The sequence below is a fragment of the Eptesicus fuscus genome, chromosome 13 (assembly GCF_027574615.1).
Source record: "Eptesicus fuscus isolate TK198812 chromosome 13, DD_ASM_mEF_20220401, whole genome shotgun sequence".
Lineage (NCBI taxonomy): Eukaryota > Metazoa > Chordata > Mammalia > Chiroptera > Vespertilionidae > Eptesicus > Eptesicus fuscus.
The window spans coordinates 52102348-52116395 of NC_072485.1; the positions used below are offsets into that span (position 1 = coordinate 52102348).

At 49.5% G+C, this 14048-nt stretch overlaps 1 protein-coding gene across 1 annotated transcript in view; it reads left to right on the forward strand.

Moving 5' to 3' along the window:
• Positions 1-14048, forward strand: part of INSC (INSC spindle orientation adaptor protein) — a 129417-nt gene that overhangs the window by 82209 nt on the left and 33160 nt on the right. The window contains exon 7 of the mRNA XM_008150999.3: positions 4989-5114. Coding sequence (XP_008149221.2) covers positions 4989-5114 — 126 coding nt within the window. The remainder of the gene's footprint in view (positions 1-4988; positions 5115-14048) is intronic.

Below are 14048 nucleotides of genomic sequence, written 5' to 3' on the forward strand. Positions count from 1 at the left end.
AAGAAAGCAGTGGGCTTTTGCTGGGACCCACTCCTCAGCTATTTAACTACTCTCAATCCCAACATCGGCCCTGGGCTTTCAAAAACTATGACCAGTAGTTGTTTAAAGATTTGGATGGTCCTTTGAGTGTGGACATTATCCACATGTTATATCTTGTCTACACACATACTTCTGAGATGGGTATCAGTGACCCTGTTTTTTTAAAAAACATTTTTTAAAAATTGATTTCAGAGAGGAAGGGGAGGGAGAGAGAGATAGAAACATCAATGATGAGAGAGAATCATTGATTGGCTGCCTCCTGCACCCCCTCTACTGGGGATCAAGCTGAAACTCGGGGATGTGCCCTTGACCAGAATCCAACCTGGGACCCTTCAGTCTACAGGCTGATGCTCTATCCACAGAGCCAAACCGGGTAGGTAGGGCTAGTGACCCTGTTTTACAAAAAAGGATATAGGACTCACAGTGGTTGAGTACCTGGAGCAGTTGACTACCTGGTATACCCTGCACAGCACCTCACTGTCCGTGTTCAGGAGATGTGCTCAAGATTGCAACAGCTGTGGGGCAGCTCCCCCACTGGACTTCTCCACCCACCTCCTTGGGGCCCAGTGTGATCTCTCTTTGGGTCTTCCATCCATCTGAGCTGCCTCCAGGAGACGATGTAACAGCCTGTCTGAGGTCCATCATCTCAGCTTCCTGGGTTCCTCTGCAGACCACGGAGCAAGCCCAGTCTTCCCCATCCCTTCCTGAGTGCAAAGCACAGAAAACTCCACTGTGCTCTGTCAAGATTGCCCTGCACCCCAACTCCTCTATTCTTCCCACCACCAGTCTACACACCCCAGAGCTTTGGTACCTTATCCCAAGTCTGCCTGAATCACGCATACTATATACAACTGGGCTCTGAGCCCAGAGCTTTCTATAAAATTAAATAAGCTCCAGCCAAATGTGCGATTCTGCTGGCTCCAGCGATTCCCGGCTCCACGCGAAGATGAGTGCTGCTCTTGGGTCCTCGGCGGGCACTTCAGGGTGGTCCCTGCCACTAATCCATCTCACTCACTCACTGTCCCATTCCTCCTCACCCTCCCACATATTCCAGCACTTGAGACACCATCCTTCATGAGGTTAAGAGACACCCTTCTAACCAGGATCCCTTCCATAGCGTGCCGTCACCCGGCTGTCCAGAACTGGGTGCTAGGCCCTTTCATTTACATGAACTCATGGACTCACCGCAAAACCCCATCATGTAGCTGTATCATGACCCCATTTTTGGCCAAAGTTAACCAGCAGCAGAACCAGGATTTGAAGAATCCCCTCAGTTTGGGGAATTGCCCCCCTTCCTCTCCCAGTAACTAAAAATGCTAAGAAGGCCATTATTTCCCCCCCCCAGGCCTGGGAAAGGATGTAATGAGAAGCAAATGCAAATGGGAACAGAGGCTTAAATATATGCTGGGCTCAGTGCTTCCTGAGCCAAAGAAAGGCGGCCACATTGATCCTGGCTTTCGGCCTGCATTTTTTGGCACCATTTCTTCATTGGCTATTCCAGATATAAATGATCTACAGCTATCTATCTATCTATCTATCTATCTATCTATCTATCTATCTATCTATCTATCATCTATCTATCTATCTATCTATCAGCATCATCATCATCATTTATTTCATGTATGATTACCAATCAATCAATCTATCTATCATTTATCTAATGTATGATTATCTATCAACCTATCTATACTAATAAAAGGGTAATATGCTAATTAGACGAGGTTGACCGGACATCTTGTGGACGTCCGACTTCCTTCTGGACAAAGCCACAGTGGTGGGGGCAAGGCAGAGGCAGTTAGGGGCGATCAGGCCGGCAGGGGGGGCGATCAGGCCGGCGGGAGAGCAAGCAGTTAGGGGTGAGACCAGGCTGGCATGGGGGAGCAAGCAGTTAGGAGAGAGATCAGGCTGGTACGGGGGAGAAAGCAGTTAAGGGGCGATCAGGCCGGCAGGGGAGGGCAGTTAAGGGGCGATCAGGCCAGCAGGGGAGGGCAGTTGGGGTGATCAGGTCGATAAGGGTGGGCAGTTGGGGCAATCAGGCTGGCAGGAGAGCAGTTAGGGGGCGATCAGGCTGGCAGAGGTGCTTAGGGGGAAGGAGCGATCAGGCTGGCAGGCAGGCAAGTGGTTAGGAGTCAGCAGTCCTGGATTGTGAGAGGGATGTCTGACTGCTGGTTTAGGCCCGATCCCTGCAGGATTGGGCCTAAACCAGCAGTTGGACATCCCCCGAGGGGTCCCAGATTGGAGAGGGTGCAGGCTGGGCAGAGGGACACCCCCGCCCCCACATGAATTTCATGCACCAGGCCTCTAGTCTATTATAATTTATCTTCTATCTATCTATCTATCTATCTATCTATCTATCTATCTATCTATCTATCATCTATCTCTATTATGTATATAAAATAATATTTATATAATATATCATGATTAAGTATAAATACAGACATATCTAAATGTACATACCTATGTAAACATGCATATATAAATATTTTATCTGGAGGGAGGTCATTAATGACCAGCAGGGCTGGCTGTTTCTTTCTTCCCACTTTAAAGGATAATTTGATTTTACTTCAGTGGCTCTCTGAGTGAGGCCTTTAAGTGGCCCTTCATTAGATGTCGCAGGAACTGTGGGAAAGCAGGAAGGCAGGGAGGGGGGATGTGGAGCACGGACTCAGAGGGGGTGCTTGTCCTATATCAGAGCAGGTTTTCATCCGAGTAAGGCTGAGCGTCTGAAATCAGAGTTCTTCACTTTGACCTCAGATTAGGACAAGAGTGCCTGCTCCATGCCTCTTTAACCCTGCACCCCCTCCCCATGTCACTGCACCTTTACCCAGGCTTCTTCCTGCCTTTAACATGATCTGCCTTCCCCTGACTCATCGTCCATCAGACCATGAGCTCAGTGTGGACAGGGACCGAGGCTGTGTGCTCAGTGCCCAGCACAGAGTCTGGCACATAATAGACCATTCATGTTTTTTGGCTGCTTGAATGAATGTACCAGTCCTAAGATAGGCCCTTTCCCAACAAATGAACTACCTCAAAAGGCAGTAGGAATAGAAAAGTTAAGAATCACTGTGAGCTGATTCTAAAATGCCAGCATTTATAAACTCCCCCGCAGTGAGACACTTTCATCTGGGTCCCTGCAGTGATAAGCCATAAACTCTGAGAATGAAAAGGGCCCAGAGCCTGTCTTTATGATGTGCCGGGGGAGGGATGATGTGCGATGACTCATTCCGATGAGTCTGTGTGGGAAGTCTTCACAAGTTAAAGGTGTTTGCGTGAGCAGCTCACAAAATGAAAAGTACAGCTCATCTCAAGAGCCAGGCTGATGGGTCCTAAAGGTTGTTGTTTCTGTCCTTTTACAAACAGGAGTGAAGGAGTTAAAACAAGGATAATGTGAATTATTCCACCCATCTGGACTTTAGTTGTTTCATTACAAAATAGGAATAAATGATAGTATTAATATAAATAAAATCCCTTTTCTTTTTTCTTCTTCTTTGTGTGTGTGTGTGTGTGTGTGTGTGTGTTTGTGTGTGTGTTTGTGAGTGTGTGTGTCCTTGACCGGAATCAAACCTGGGACCCTTCAGTCTGCAGGATGATGCTCTATCCACTGAGCCAAACCGGCCAGGGCATAAAACTCCTTTTCTGCCTATTGTGGTTGGAAGGACCTGAGAAATAATGGGTGTTTGTGGCAGGGCAAGAACCAGCAGTGGGCCTCTCGGCTTCAGCTCCCTCCACCTGCTTCAGACTTATTTCTAGAAACTATTTCAGGTGACTGCAGGCTTGCTCCATGGGGGGAGTTACCAGGTACCTGGGAGTAGTGTTGAGTGGAGTTGAGCCTGGTCCTAGCAAACATGCCTGCCCAGGTCCCTGGCACTTGAACCCCAGAGCATTTGGGGACTCCTACCTCCAGTTTAGACTATCAAGGCCAACATTTTACTGCAGCATGCATGTGAGCCTGGGAGTGTGTATGTATGTGTGTGTGTGCAGAGGAGAACATTATTTTATCCACCACCTTCCAAGGTTCTCTGTCTGGTGCCCTGTGAAATGGGCTGACAAAAGACAGATTAACAAGAGAAAAACAAATAGCATTTTATTAGCTCGTACACATGGGAGCGCTCAGAGATGATTAACTCAGAGTTGGTTAGAACTGGAATCTTAGCAAAGGAATAATGTATTTTTAAAGAAGTGACAAGACAAAGAAAAAGGACCTTGAGTCTCTGGGGCAGCAAACTGTGGGAAGGCAAATATCTGGGGAACCAATTGTAGATAAAGGCCGGTAGGAAAGTTTGTTGTGTAGATCCCTCTGATGCCATTCCAGGCTGTTAAAGGTCTAAAGTTGTCTCTGGTGATTAACTTTGTCCTTCCTGGTAGAGAGGAGAAGGGGGATAATTCAATAAATGTACACTAAGTGGCCAGATTATTATGATCTCTGAACGCATAATAATCTGGCCACTCAGTGTGTGTGTGTGTGTGTGTGTGTGTGTGTGTGTGTGTGTGTGTGTGTATGTTAGAGGCCCAGTGAATGAATTCGTGCATGGGTGGGGTCCGGCCAGCCTGGCCAGGGGGAGGGGACACGGGCAGTTGGCCGGCCTGCTGGTCGAACTCCTGGTTGAGGGGACAATTTACATACTAGCCTTTTATTATATAGGATATACACTGAGTGGCCAGATTATTATGATCTCTGAACGCATAATAATCTGGCCACTCAGTGTATGTTCTGTTTTTAGGCAAATAGAAGGCCGGCAGATATTTTTTTTTGTATCTGCTTTTTCCCAATGTCTTCAGTTCAAAATAATCCTTATGCCAAAGTGGCATATTTTGGGGTGCCATCTTCTGCCACCCTACAGACTCAAAACATCCCTGCCAAGTGAGGAGAGGTATCAATTATTTATTTTTGAGTCAGCCCCAGGAAAGGTCACACGGTAAGGTCATGTGCCATTTTCTTTTCTTGGCAGGAGGGTGGGGTCGTAGCACTCTTCAAGGTCTGCCGACAGGACAGTTTCCGGTGTTTGTACCCCCAGGCGCTCCGTACGCTGGCCTCCATCTGCTGCGTAGAGGAGGGTGTCCACCAGCTGGAGAAGGTAAGAGTGCAGCTGGCTGGGCGGGGCCTGAGGTCCCAGGTGGGTAGATGGGAGAAAAGACCTCCTGGTGGCCACCTGGGCCTCTTTGTGGAGCAAGTCCCCGAGTCCCTCCTTTTCTGAGGCATCATTCAGATGGGGCTGGGATCTTGGCGATGGGAGATGATGAAGAGGTGAAGGGAATAGGGACTGAGGAGCTGGAGCAGGAAAGGCAGGGCCCACAGGGGCACTGGGCACTTCCTGGGTGGAGTGGGACAGAGCCAGTGGGTAGAACAGAGCTGGAGGCAGCAGGTTGGGTGGGAGTGGTGTCCAGGGTCAGGGGGTTGGTTCTTCACTCAGGGCAGGACCCTAGGAGAAGAGGATCCAGCTCCTCAGGGGACAGAATGGGCAAGAGCATGGTGGGTACTAGATGCCTTGGCAAGCAGGTGGGGCTCCACCAAAACTAGAGACCAGACAGTTTGGGTAAGAGAAAGTGAAGCCTAAGTCCAAGCATATGCCAGGTCAACAAGGCACAGGGTTGGGTGGGGTTAGACAAACCTAGGCAATGTGACCAGTTCCGGCCACTGCACTCACCCCAGTTTGGAGGGCTGGGCTGCTCCTCCCCGGGGACCTGAGTGGGTCTGAGCCTGCGGAAAGGTCCTCAGGGACTTTAGCCAGGAGGGGAGGGGGGGCTACTTTCAAGGAAAGATGCTGAACATGTCTGTGGAAGAGAGGTAGAAAGGCCTGGTGTGTCCCGGTGACAACTGTGCTGCTTGCAGGGTTGGGGGTAGGAACCTTGAGTCTGTTCCTGTGACTGGTCTAAAGGGGGATGGGCAAGCACACTGCTTCCCTTTCTCTGCGTCGTGCCCCACAGTCTGGTTCAGGCTGCCCCGAAGACTTGCCTTCTCCTCCCGCTTCCAAAGTTTGGTCTGGACTCCTGGACGGATCCTCCTGCTTCTCTCCAAACGGACTCAAAATTGTGGGGCAGGGTCCCAGCACCGACGGGCTCGGAGATGCTCTTAGCTGAGGCTGGAGGGCAGATGGGGAGTCTGCTCGCTGCATAGATGAGAATGCTGTGGCTCAGAATGGGGGAGTGATTTGTCTGAGGTCACACAGCAATGTGGTGGAGGAGCGAGTGCCAGCCCTCTGGGCAGAGCGCCCCCTTCCCATGGGGCTGGAAGCCTTGGTATGTGTGTGCTTGCTGAGATGGCCAAATGGAGCAGGGGGCGGTGGTGAGGGAGACAGACAGACAGACAGAATCCAGGGCATAAACACACCAGGAGTCTCCGGCTTCGTGCGCTGAATCGTCCTCTCTTTTTTGGTAAAGTCTTCCCCTGAGCAGTGGTAAAATGGCCCATGGGGTATTCTCACCGTCTTTCATGCCGGTTGGCAGGATAAGAGGAGAAAATAGGACAGGCTAGAATCACAAGTTCTCTGGTTTCTTGGTTATCGAGAGTTTGAAAAGCAGCAGGAAATGCTCAGTCTGGGGAAGAAACACAGCAGGGCATTTTGTTTAGAGTGGAAAACCTTTACCAGAAGGCTGGAAGCTGCAGGCAATTTAAAAAATATATATTTTTTTTATTGATTTCAGAGAGGAAGGGAGAGGGAGAGAGAGATAGGAACATCAATGATGAGGGGGAATTACCGATCGGCTGCCTCCTGCTCACCCCCACTGGGGGTTAAGCCCACAACTGTGATCTGCTGGTTCATAGGTCGATGCTCAACCACTGAGCCAGGCTGGCCGGGCCAATTGGCACAGGAATAGGTATCCCTCCCTGGGCATTCCTCTCTCCAGGTCCGATTTCTTTCCATACACAGGCAACTGTCATTCCCACTCGGTGCCTGGCAGAGAGGGGATGCTTCAGGAGTGTCTTGACGGGGAGAGAGTTCCTTGAGAAGAGCCCCCGTGTGGTCAGAAACAGCAACTACATTGTACGGCAGCTGTAGAGCTTGCAAAGTGGCATTCTCCTTTCATGTGATGTTGGCCTCAGTGTGCAAACATCCCCATTGCACAGATGAAGACACCAAGGCCGAGAGAGGTTAAGTGACTTAGACAAATCGCACAGCTCCTAATTCATATTCAGCAAATATTTATTGACTATCTGCTATTTGCCAGGCACTGTTGTAGGTGCTGGGAGAACAGCAGCGAACCAAGCAGACAAAAGCCCTTGTCCTCATAGAACTCACATTCTAGTGCAGGCGGTGGCAAGTGACGGACGTGGGCCAACGTCAGCCTGCTGCCTCTTTTGCTATTATCTGTATGACCTATGAGCTAAGAATATATGTTCTTTCATTTATAAATGGTTGAAAAAAATGAGAAGAATAACATTTTGTGTCACATGAAAAGGATGTGAAATTCAAATTTTTTGAGTCATGAAGATTTATTGGAACCCAGCCGTGATCCTTTGTATAGGTGTTGTCTTTGTCCGCTTTTGAGTGACTGAGGAGGCATGCGGCCTGCGAAGTAAAACATGTTTTCTGTGAGGCTCTCTGCAGGAAATGAGATGGACCCCTGTGTTATCAGGTCATCAGGGTATCATGACCACATGAAAACGACAGTAACTCACGCGTATGGAACACTGGCTTTGGGCAAGCGCTTCGCTAAGCCCCTCCTTTCATGTGTCACTTAACTGTGAACCCGTTGGTGCAGTTAGAAGGAGGGGAGACTCAGAGAACCGAGCAACTTGCTCCAGAACACACGGCGAATACACGGCTGGGCAGTAATTGAATTCCAGCTCCGCTGAGCCAGAGCCAGCCAGGCTGGGGCCCACTCGGTGGACAGGACTCACATCCCATGTCGTGAGGCCCATGTCCACACTCACCTCCCACAAGCTGTGGGAAGTCCTAGACACCCAGGAAGGGCCTGGGAGTCCCCTGCCCTCTGCCTCTGTCTCCCTCCCTTGCCCAGGCCCTGCTAATACCCATTTGTGACCTGGGGTGCCCAGGGGCTCTCGCCAGCCCCCCACCCACCAGGCACAGCGTGTGCCCTAATTAGATAATGTCAAAGTCCCAGCCTTCCCCTGATTTCCTGGCCTGGCCTCCTCAATGAAGCTCAGTTAATTCACTGGCAGCAGGAAACTGTGCAGGACCTGGTGAAATTCATCTCTGTCGTGCAGCTCCCCCACATCCCCCCAACATTAAATCACACACACAGACCTTGCTGCGGGGGTGTGAGTCTCGACAGGTCGCCAGACACCCCCCGTCCATCTCCAGGCCTGCTGTGTGACGGGTCGGGGCGTTTGCTCGGTCCTAATTCCATCCACTCGCGTCAGGTCACTTAGTCATCTGCGCCTTCATTCTTTCTGTCGCCCGGTCAGTCGCTTTAACTCGCTCACTTACTCGCTCACTCACCCGGGCAGTCACCAGCTGGTCACGCTGTGGGTTCATCCCTTTACCACACCTTCGTGGGAAACCAGGCTCTCCACCTGTGAGCTTGGACATGTATCCTTGGGTGAGCGACTTGCCTTCCAGGATGTGGGGTATCTTCATCAGGCCAATGGGCACGATGAACTCTCCCCGCAGGGCTGTCAGAGGAGGGATGTGCAGTAACGTGGTGCCCGGCACGCACTGGGCACAAATGAATGGTAGCCATTATGATGGTGCCAGGGACGAAGCGAACCGCTGGGGTTAAACAGATCGGTGGCCTGGGGAAGATTCCCGGCTGGTGGAGAAGGGAGCGTTGGGGGTACCAGCAGGAGGGGCTGGCGGGTCCCAGACACCGCCCAGGGCGCAGTATGGAGAAGTCGGGTGGGGCTTGAGCAGGAGTCCTCACACCGTTTCCATTTTACAGATGAGGAAACTGAGACTTGGAGGCTGTGTGCCCTCAGCTCATGCATGTAGAGCTGAGATTCAAACCCAAGTCTGGCTGGTTCTAAAGCCGTGTTCTTCACCCTCTGTGGCCTGGGAAGAGCTGGCCTCCTGAGGTGGGGACCGCAGGGAGGGCTCCCTGGCGCCAGGCTCCGAGTGTGGGCCTGGCTGGCGGCAGAGGTGGAGACTCCCCAGGTGGGGATGGGGGTGGGGGGCAAGATGTGAGACACAGCAAAGTCCTCTCCAGGGGTGTCTGAGGGTCGGGTCTTCCATTCTTTCTTTCTAGAGGCCTGTCATCCTGGCCACAGATTCCCCACCATCATATTCCCTCTGGAACAGTGAGGTTCAGGAAGCCTGCCCTACCTCCCCTGTGTCCTGGGCCAACAAGCCCCCTGCGTCCCCCAGTCCCCATGCTGGGCTCTGGGGAGGAGAGACAAGCAGCTGTCTCCCCTGCCTCCCGGTGGCCGCGCAAGAGAGGCCCAGCTGTGCAGACAGGGGGAAGGCTGTCCCAAGGCCCTCAGAGGCCACAGGCCAGTGGCATCACCTCTGCCGGGAGCTGGAGGAGGCCGCCTGATGAGGCAGTGGAGCTGGGCCCAGAGCGTCACAGAGGAGCTCCCTGGCAGCCCAGGGGAAAGTGACCTCAACCGACCAGAGACTCCACAGCTGCCCACTTGGCCGGTGGGGCGCTCAGTCCTTGGGAAGCTCTGTGTTCAGTGAATTGGGGGAGCACAGGAGAGGAGGTGGTGTTCTCTGAACCACACCTTGGGAGGAAGAGGTGAGGGCTAGGACCAGGATGGGATTGGAGGGGGCTGGGGACCAGAGCAGGACTGGGGGCCCTGGTCCAGGGAGGAGGCTGGGGATCTGAGGGGCAGGGATCTTCACATCTAGGGCCATAAGGGTGGGGGACTCTCAAAGCCCAGTGCTCAGAGAGCCTCAGACACAACCTCCAAGAGTCCCAGGAATTGCTTTCTCCAGCCTTGAGACCAGAGACCATCTTGCTTTCAACAGAGGGTCCTTCTATTCCCCTCCCACCTCCTGTTTTAGTTTTTCAGATAAGGAGATCACTCTGTGCTGGAGCCAAGGGGAGAGTTTAATGAAAATCGATGAAGAAATTAAAGACGAGCAGGGGGCAGGAGGGGAGAGCTACATTTAATGTCTGAGGAGGAAATCATTAGAGGGGCGGGGAGCAGAAACTGCTCTGTCTCCACGCAACTCCCTCACCGTTCCCCTCCCTTTGTTTCCAGGACAGAGACAGGGAGGCCTGGACCGGCTACTGAAATCACAGAGACCCCGGGCAGCAGGGAACGGGGTGCAAGGGGGGGGGCAGCAGGGAACGGGGTGCAAGGGGGACGATGGGGAGGCTCCGATGCTCCAGTCCCCACTCCCTGTAGGGTTGCAGGTGGTCAGAAATAGGTAACATTTGCAAGAAAATAAAGCAAAATAAAAACCCAAAATAGTTAACTAGTTTTTCTTATCCTTTTGCTTATTTGACTCTCAAAATCATTTTTCAAGGAAGGCAGGGAGAGATGGTCATGGCCATTTTATAGAAGGGAAAGTTGAGGCTGGAGGGCACAGAGACACTAAGAGAGGCAGAGCCTGGGCTGGGAACCCCATGCTTTTGTTCCCAGCCAGAGGCTCAGTTTACTTTAACTGCCCCGGGTGTGGGGGGCAGTTATGCAGACCCAGGGTGAGACAGCTGCTTCATGTGATTGAGTCAGTTCTAGTCTGTAAGCGAGGCTGGGTAGGGAGACAGGAGCTGTGAATGCCGGGCAAGAAATAGTTTCTCAATTTGACTTGCAGCCCTTCTTTACCCAGGAGTGAGAGAGAAGGAGAATGCCTTTGAATGGAGATCCCAGCTGCCTCCTCACTTCTCTTTGGGGCCTAACTCACCTGGACTCATCAGCTTCTTCCACCCCTCACACCCCATGGCACAGGCCTTCAGCCGCCCTGGGAATGGGCTGGGACTGTGCAGAGAACCCCAGGGTGCCAGCTGTTTGTGCTGTGACTGGCCAACAGGCAGATTGGAGTGGAGACTGCCACTGTCACCTCACCCAGCCCTGCAAGTGGGGCTTTCTAGAGGGGGTGTGGTTCATTCACTTCTCCACTGCCAAGTCTCCCAACCTCATCCGTCTTTCTTGAGGGGCGGGTAGTATTTGAAGGAGGCCAGGATGAGAAGTGAGAACAAAATTAGGCACACTGCCCCGCCTCTCCCCGCGAAGATTCACGCTGAGATTACCGGCCAATATTGTTAAGACAGAAGGAAGGCCCAGGTGTTTCGGGGGCTGCACCCCAAGCACCAAGTGCAACCTGAGCTTGGAAACGGCATGGCGCGATCTGGCGGCCTGAGTCAGAAGTGCAGCAGCAGGCGAAGACTCTGCTCGGTCAGGGCCTGAGGTCCCCATGTGCTGTGCAACGGCGGCCTCTGGTGGACAGAAGCGTCAGTGGCAGCCCTGCCACGCTGCTTGGGATTGTTTACTCCTGAACAAGCAGGATGTGGACTCTGGTCTGGAACCAAGGTCAGGGCCGGTGTGTCCTGTGTGTGTCATGCATGTTGGGGGGGAGAGCTACAAATTCAGGGCAACAGGGGATTCTTCCTATGGAGCCAGTCTTTTTCAGGAGGAGGATGTGGATACATCTTGTAATGTAATAGGTTTCCAACTTGTCCTGGGCCTTCTCAGAGCAGAACCTTTAACCCAAATCCCCCACTTTTCACTGGAAAAAATCCAGACCCCCTCAGCGTAGGAAGGCGCCTTAACACATTGTGGGCGGATCACGAGCATTCTCGTGTTTTCATATTACACAGTGTTTTACATAAATGTTAAGCACGCCTTTAAAATTAAATACACATTGCATTTTGAAGTTATTTATTACATGTCCTTACAAGCTAATATATTTTTAAAGTATGATATTTTGTAAAACTTTTTTGTATTCATTCAATAGAAACTTATCTGGCCACTGGGTAAAGCTAGCAATAAAACTACTGGTGCGCATTAAGAACAATCCCCCAATTCTGACCTGCTTGGGTGTATAGTAATTCCTCATGATGGTTTTAATTTTCTTTTTTCCTGATGAGTAATGATTTTGAGCATTTTCCTTTATTCTTATTGATCATTTGGTTATTGTCTTTTCTGAAATGTTGGTCTGAGACTTTTGCCCATTTAAAAATTAAGTTGTCTTTTTCTTATTGAATTACAAACTTTAAAAAATATATTCTACATGTGAGTCCTTTGTAATATATATTTTCAGCCAGTGATTTGACTTTTTGAAAAACATACTTTTAACGAAAATATATACTTTTATTGACTTCAGAGAGGAAGGGAGAGGGAGAGAGAGATAGAAACATCAATGATGAGAGAGAATCATTGATTGGCTGCCTCCTGCACGCCCCACACTGGGGATCGAGTCCACACCAGGACCAGGATTTGAACCATGACCTCCTGGTTTATAGGTGGATGCTCAACCACTGAGCCATGCCAGCCAGGCTGCTTTTTTGCTTTTTCATTTTCTTAATGGCATATTCTGATGAGTAAAAATTCTTAACTTTCATAAAGTCCAATTTATTGATATTTTCTTTTGTAGTTAGTGTTTTTGTGTTCATTTAAGAAATGCTTGTGTTTACCAACTCATTGATACAGACAACAGAGGGAAGGGGGACTGGGGGATGGATGAAAAGGGGAAAGGATTAAGAGGTAAATCTTGGTAGTTACAGAATAGTCACCAGATGTAAAGTACAGCATAGGAACTATAGTCAATAATATTGTAATAAGTATGTAGGGTGCCAGGCAGGTACTAGACTTATTGGAAGGATCACTTGTAAATTATGATTGTCTAACCACTATGCTGTACACCTGAAACTAATACAAAATAATATTAAATGTAAACTGTCATGAAAAATATAAAAATCATGAAGGTAAGACTCCTCTATTTTTTTTATTCTAGGAACATTATTGTTTTACCATTTAGGTATATGATCCATTTAAATTGAAAATTTTCAATGGTGTTCCCAATTTAACCAGCACCATTTATCAAAAAGACCATCTTTTTACCATTGAATTAAAGTGGCAGCTTTGTTGTAAGTAAAATGATTACAGATGCATGAGTTTGTTTTGGGTTGTTTTTTGTTCTATTAGTCTTTTTGGCCATCCTTTTGCCAATATGTCACTGTTTGAGCTCCTAAATTACTAAGTAACAAAACAATACATTGTTATTTAGTAGTATAAATCCTACAACTTTGTCCTTCTTTATCAGGAATTATATATATACTAGAGGCCTGGTGCATGAAATTTGTGTACTGGGAGGGGTTCCCTCAGCCCGACCTGCGCCCTCTTGCAGTCCGGGACCCCTCAGGGGATGTAGCAGCGTGCCAAGTGGCAGGCGGCCAGGGAGGAACTCAAACCGGGGCCGGGCACCGTGCTGCTCACGCTTATGCTGGCCCGCTGTGCCTGCTGCCGCTGCTTGGTAGTGCTGTCACGGAGTCGGGAGAGGCTCCCCGCTGCCACAGCTATGCTCGCTAGCTGTGAGCCCAGCTTCTGGCAGAGTGGCGCTCCCTCTGTGGGAGCGCACTGACAGCCAGGGGGCAGCTCCTTCATTGAGCATCTGCCATCTGGTGGTCAGTGCACAACATAGCAACCGGTCATTCCGGTCATTCCGGTCATTCCACTGTAATGGTTGCTTAGGCTATTATAATATAGATATTTTTGCATTTCTATGTACATTTTAGAATAAGGTTGTTAATGCCACAAAAATACCTGCTGAGGCTTTGATTGAGATTTCTTTAAATTTATAAAGAAATTTTGGGATAATTGACATCTTAAATAATATAAGGTGTTCTAATCAATAAACGTGGTTTATTTCTTTACTTACACAGACCATTAATTTCTCTCAGCAATGTTTTAAGTTTTTAGTGTCAGCATCTTACACATCTATTTTAGACTTATTTCTAGGTATGTTTCTATGTTAACATAAGTATTATTTTTAAATATTTATTTTTTAATTGTTAGTTGCTAGTCATAGAAAATACAGTCTTGAATATTGCATTTAATTACCTTGCTAAAGTCACTAATTAATTTTAATGGTGTGTAGATTCTTTTGGATTTTACAGATACCTAGTATACACAATTTGAGATCTGTAAATTATGGCAGTTTGCCAGT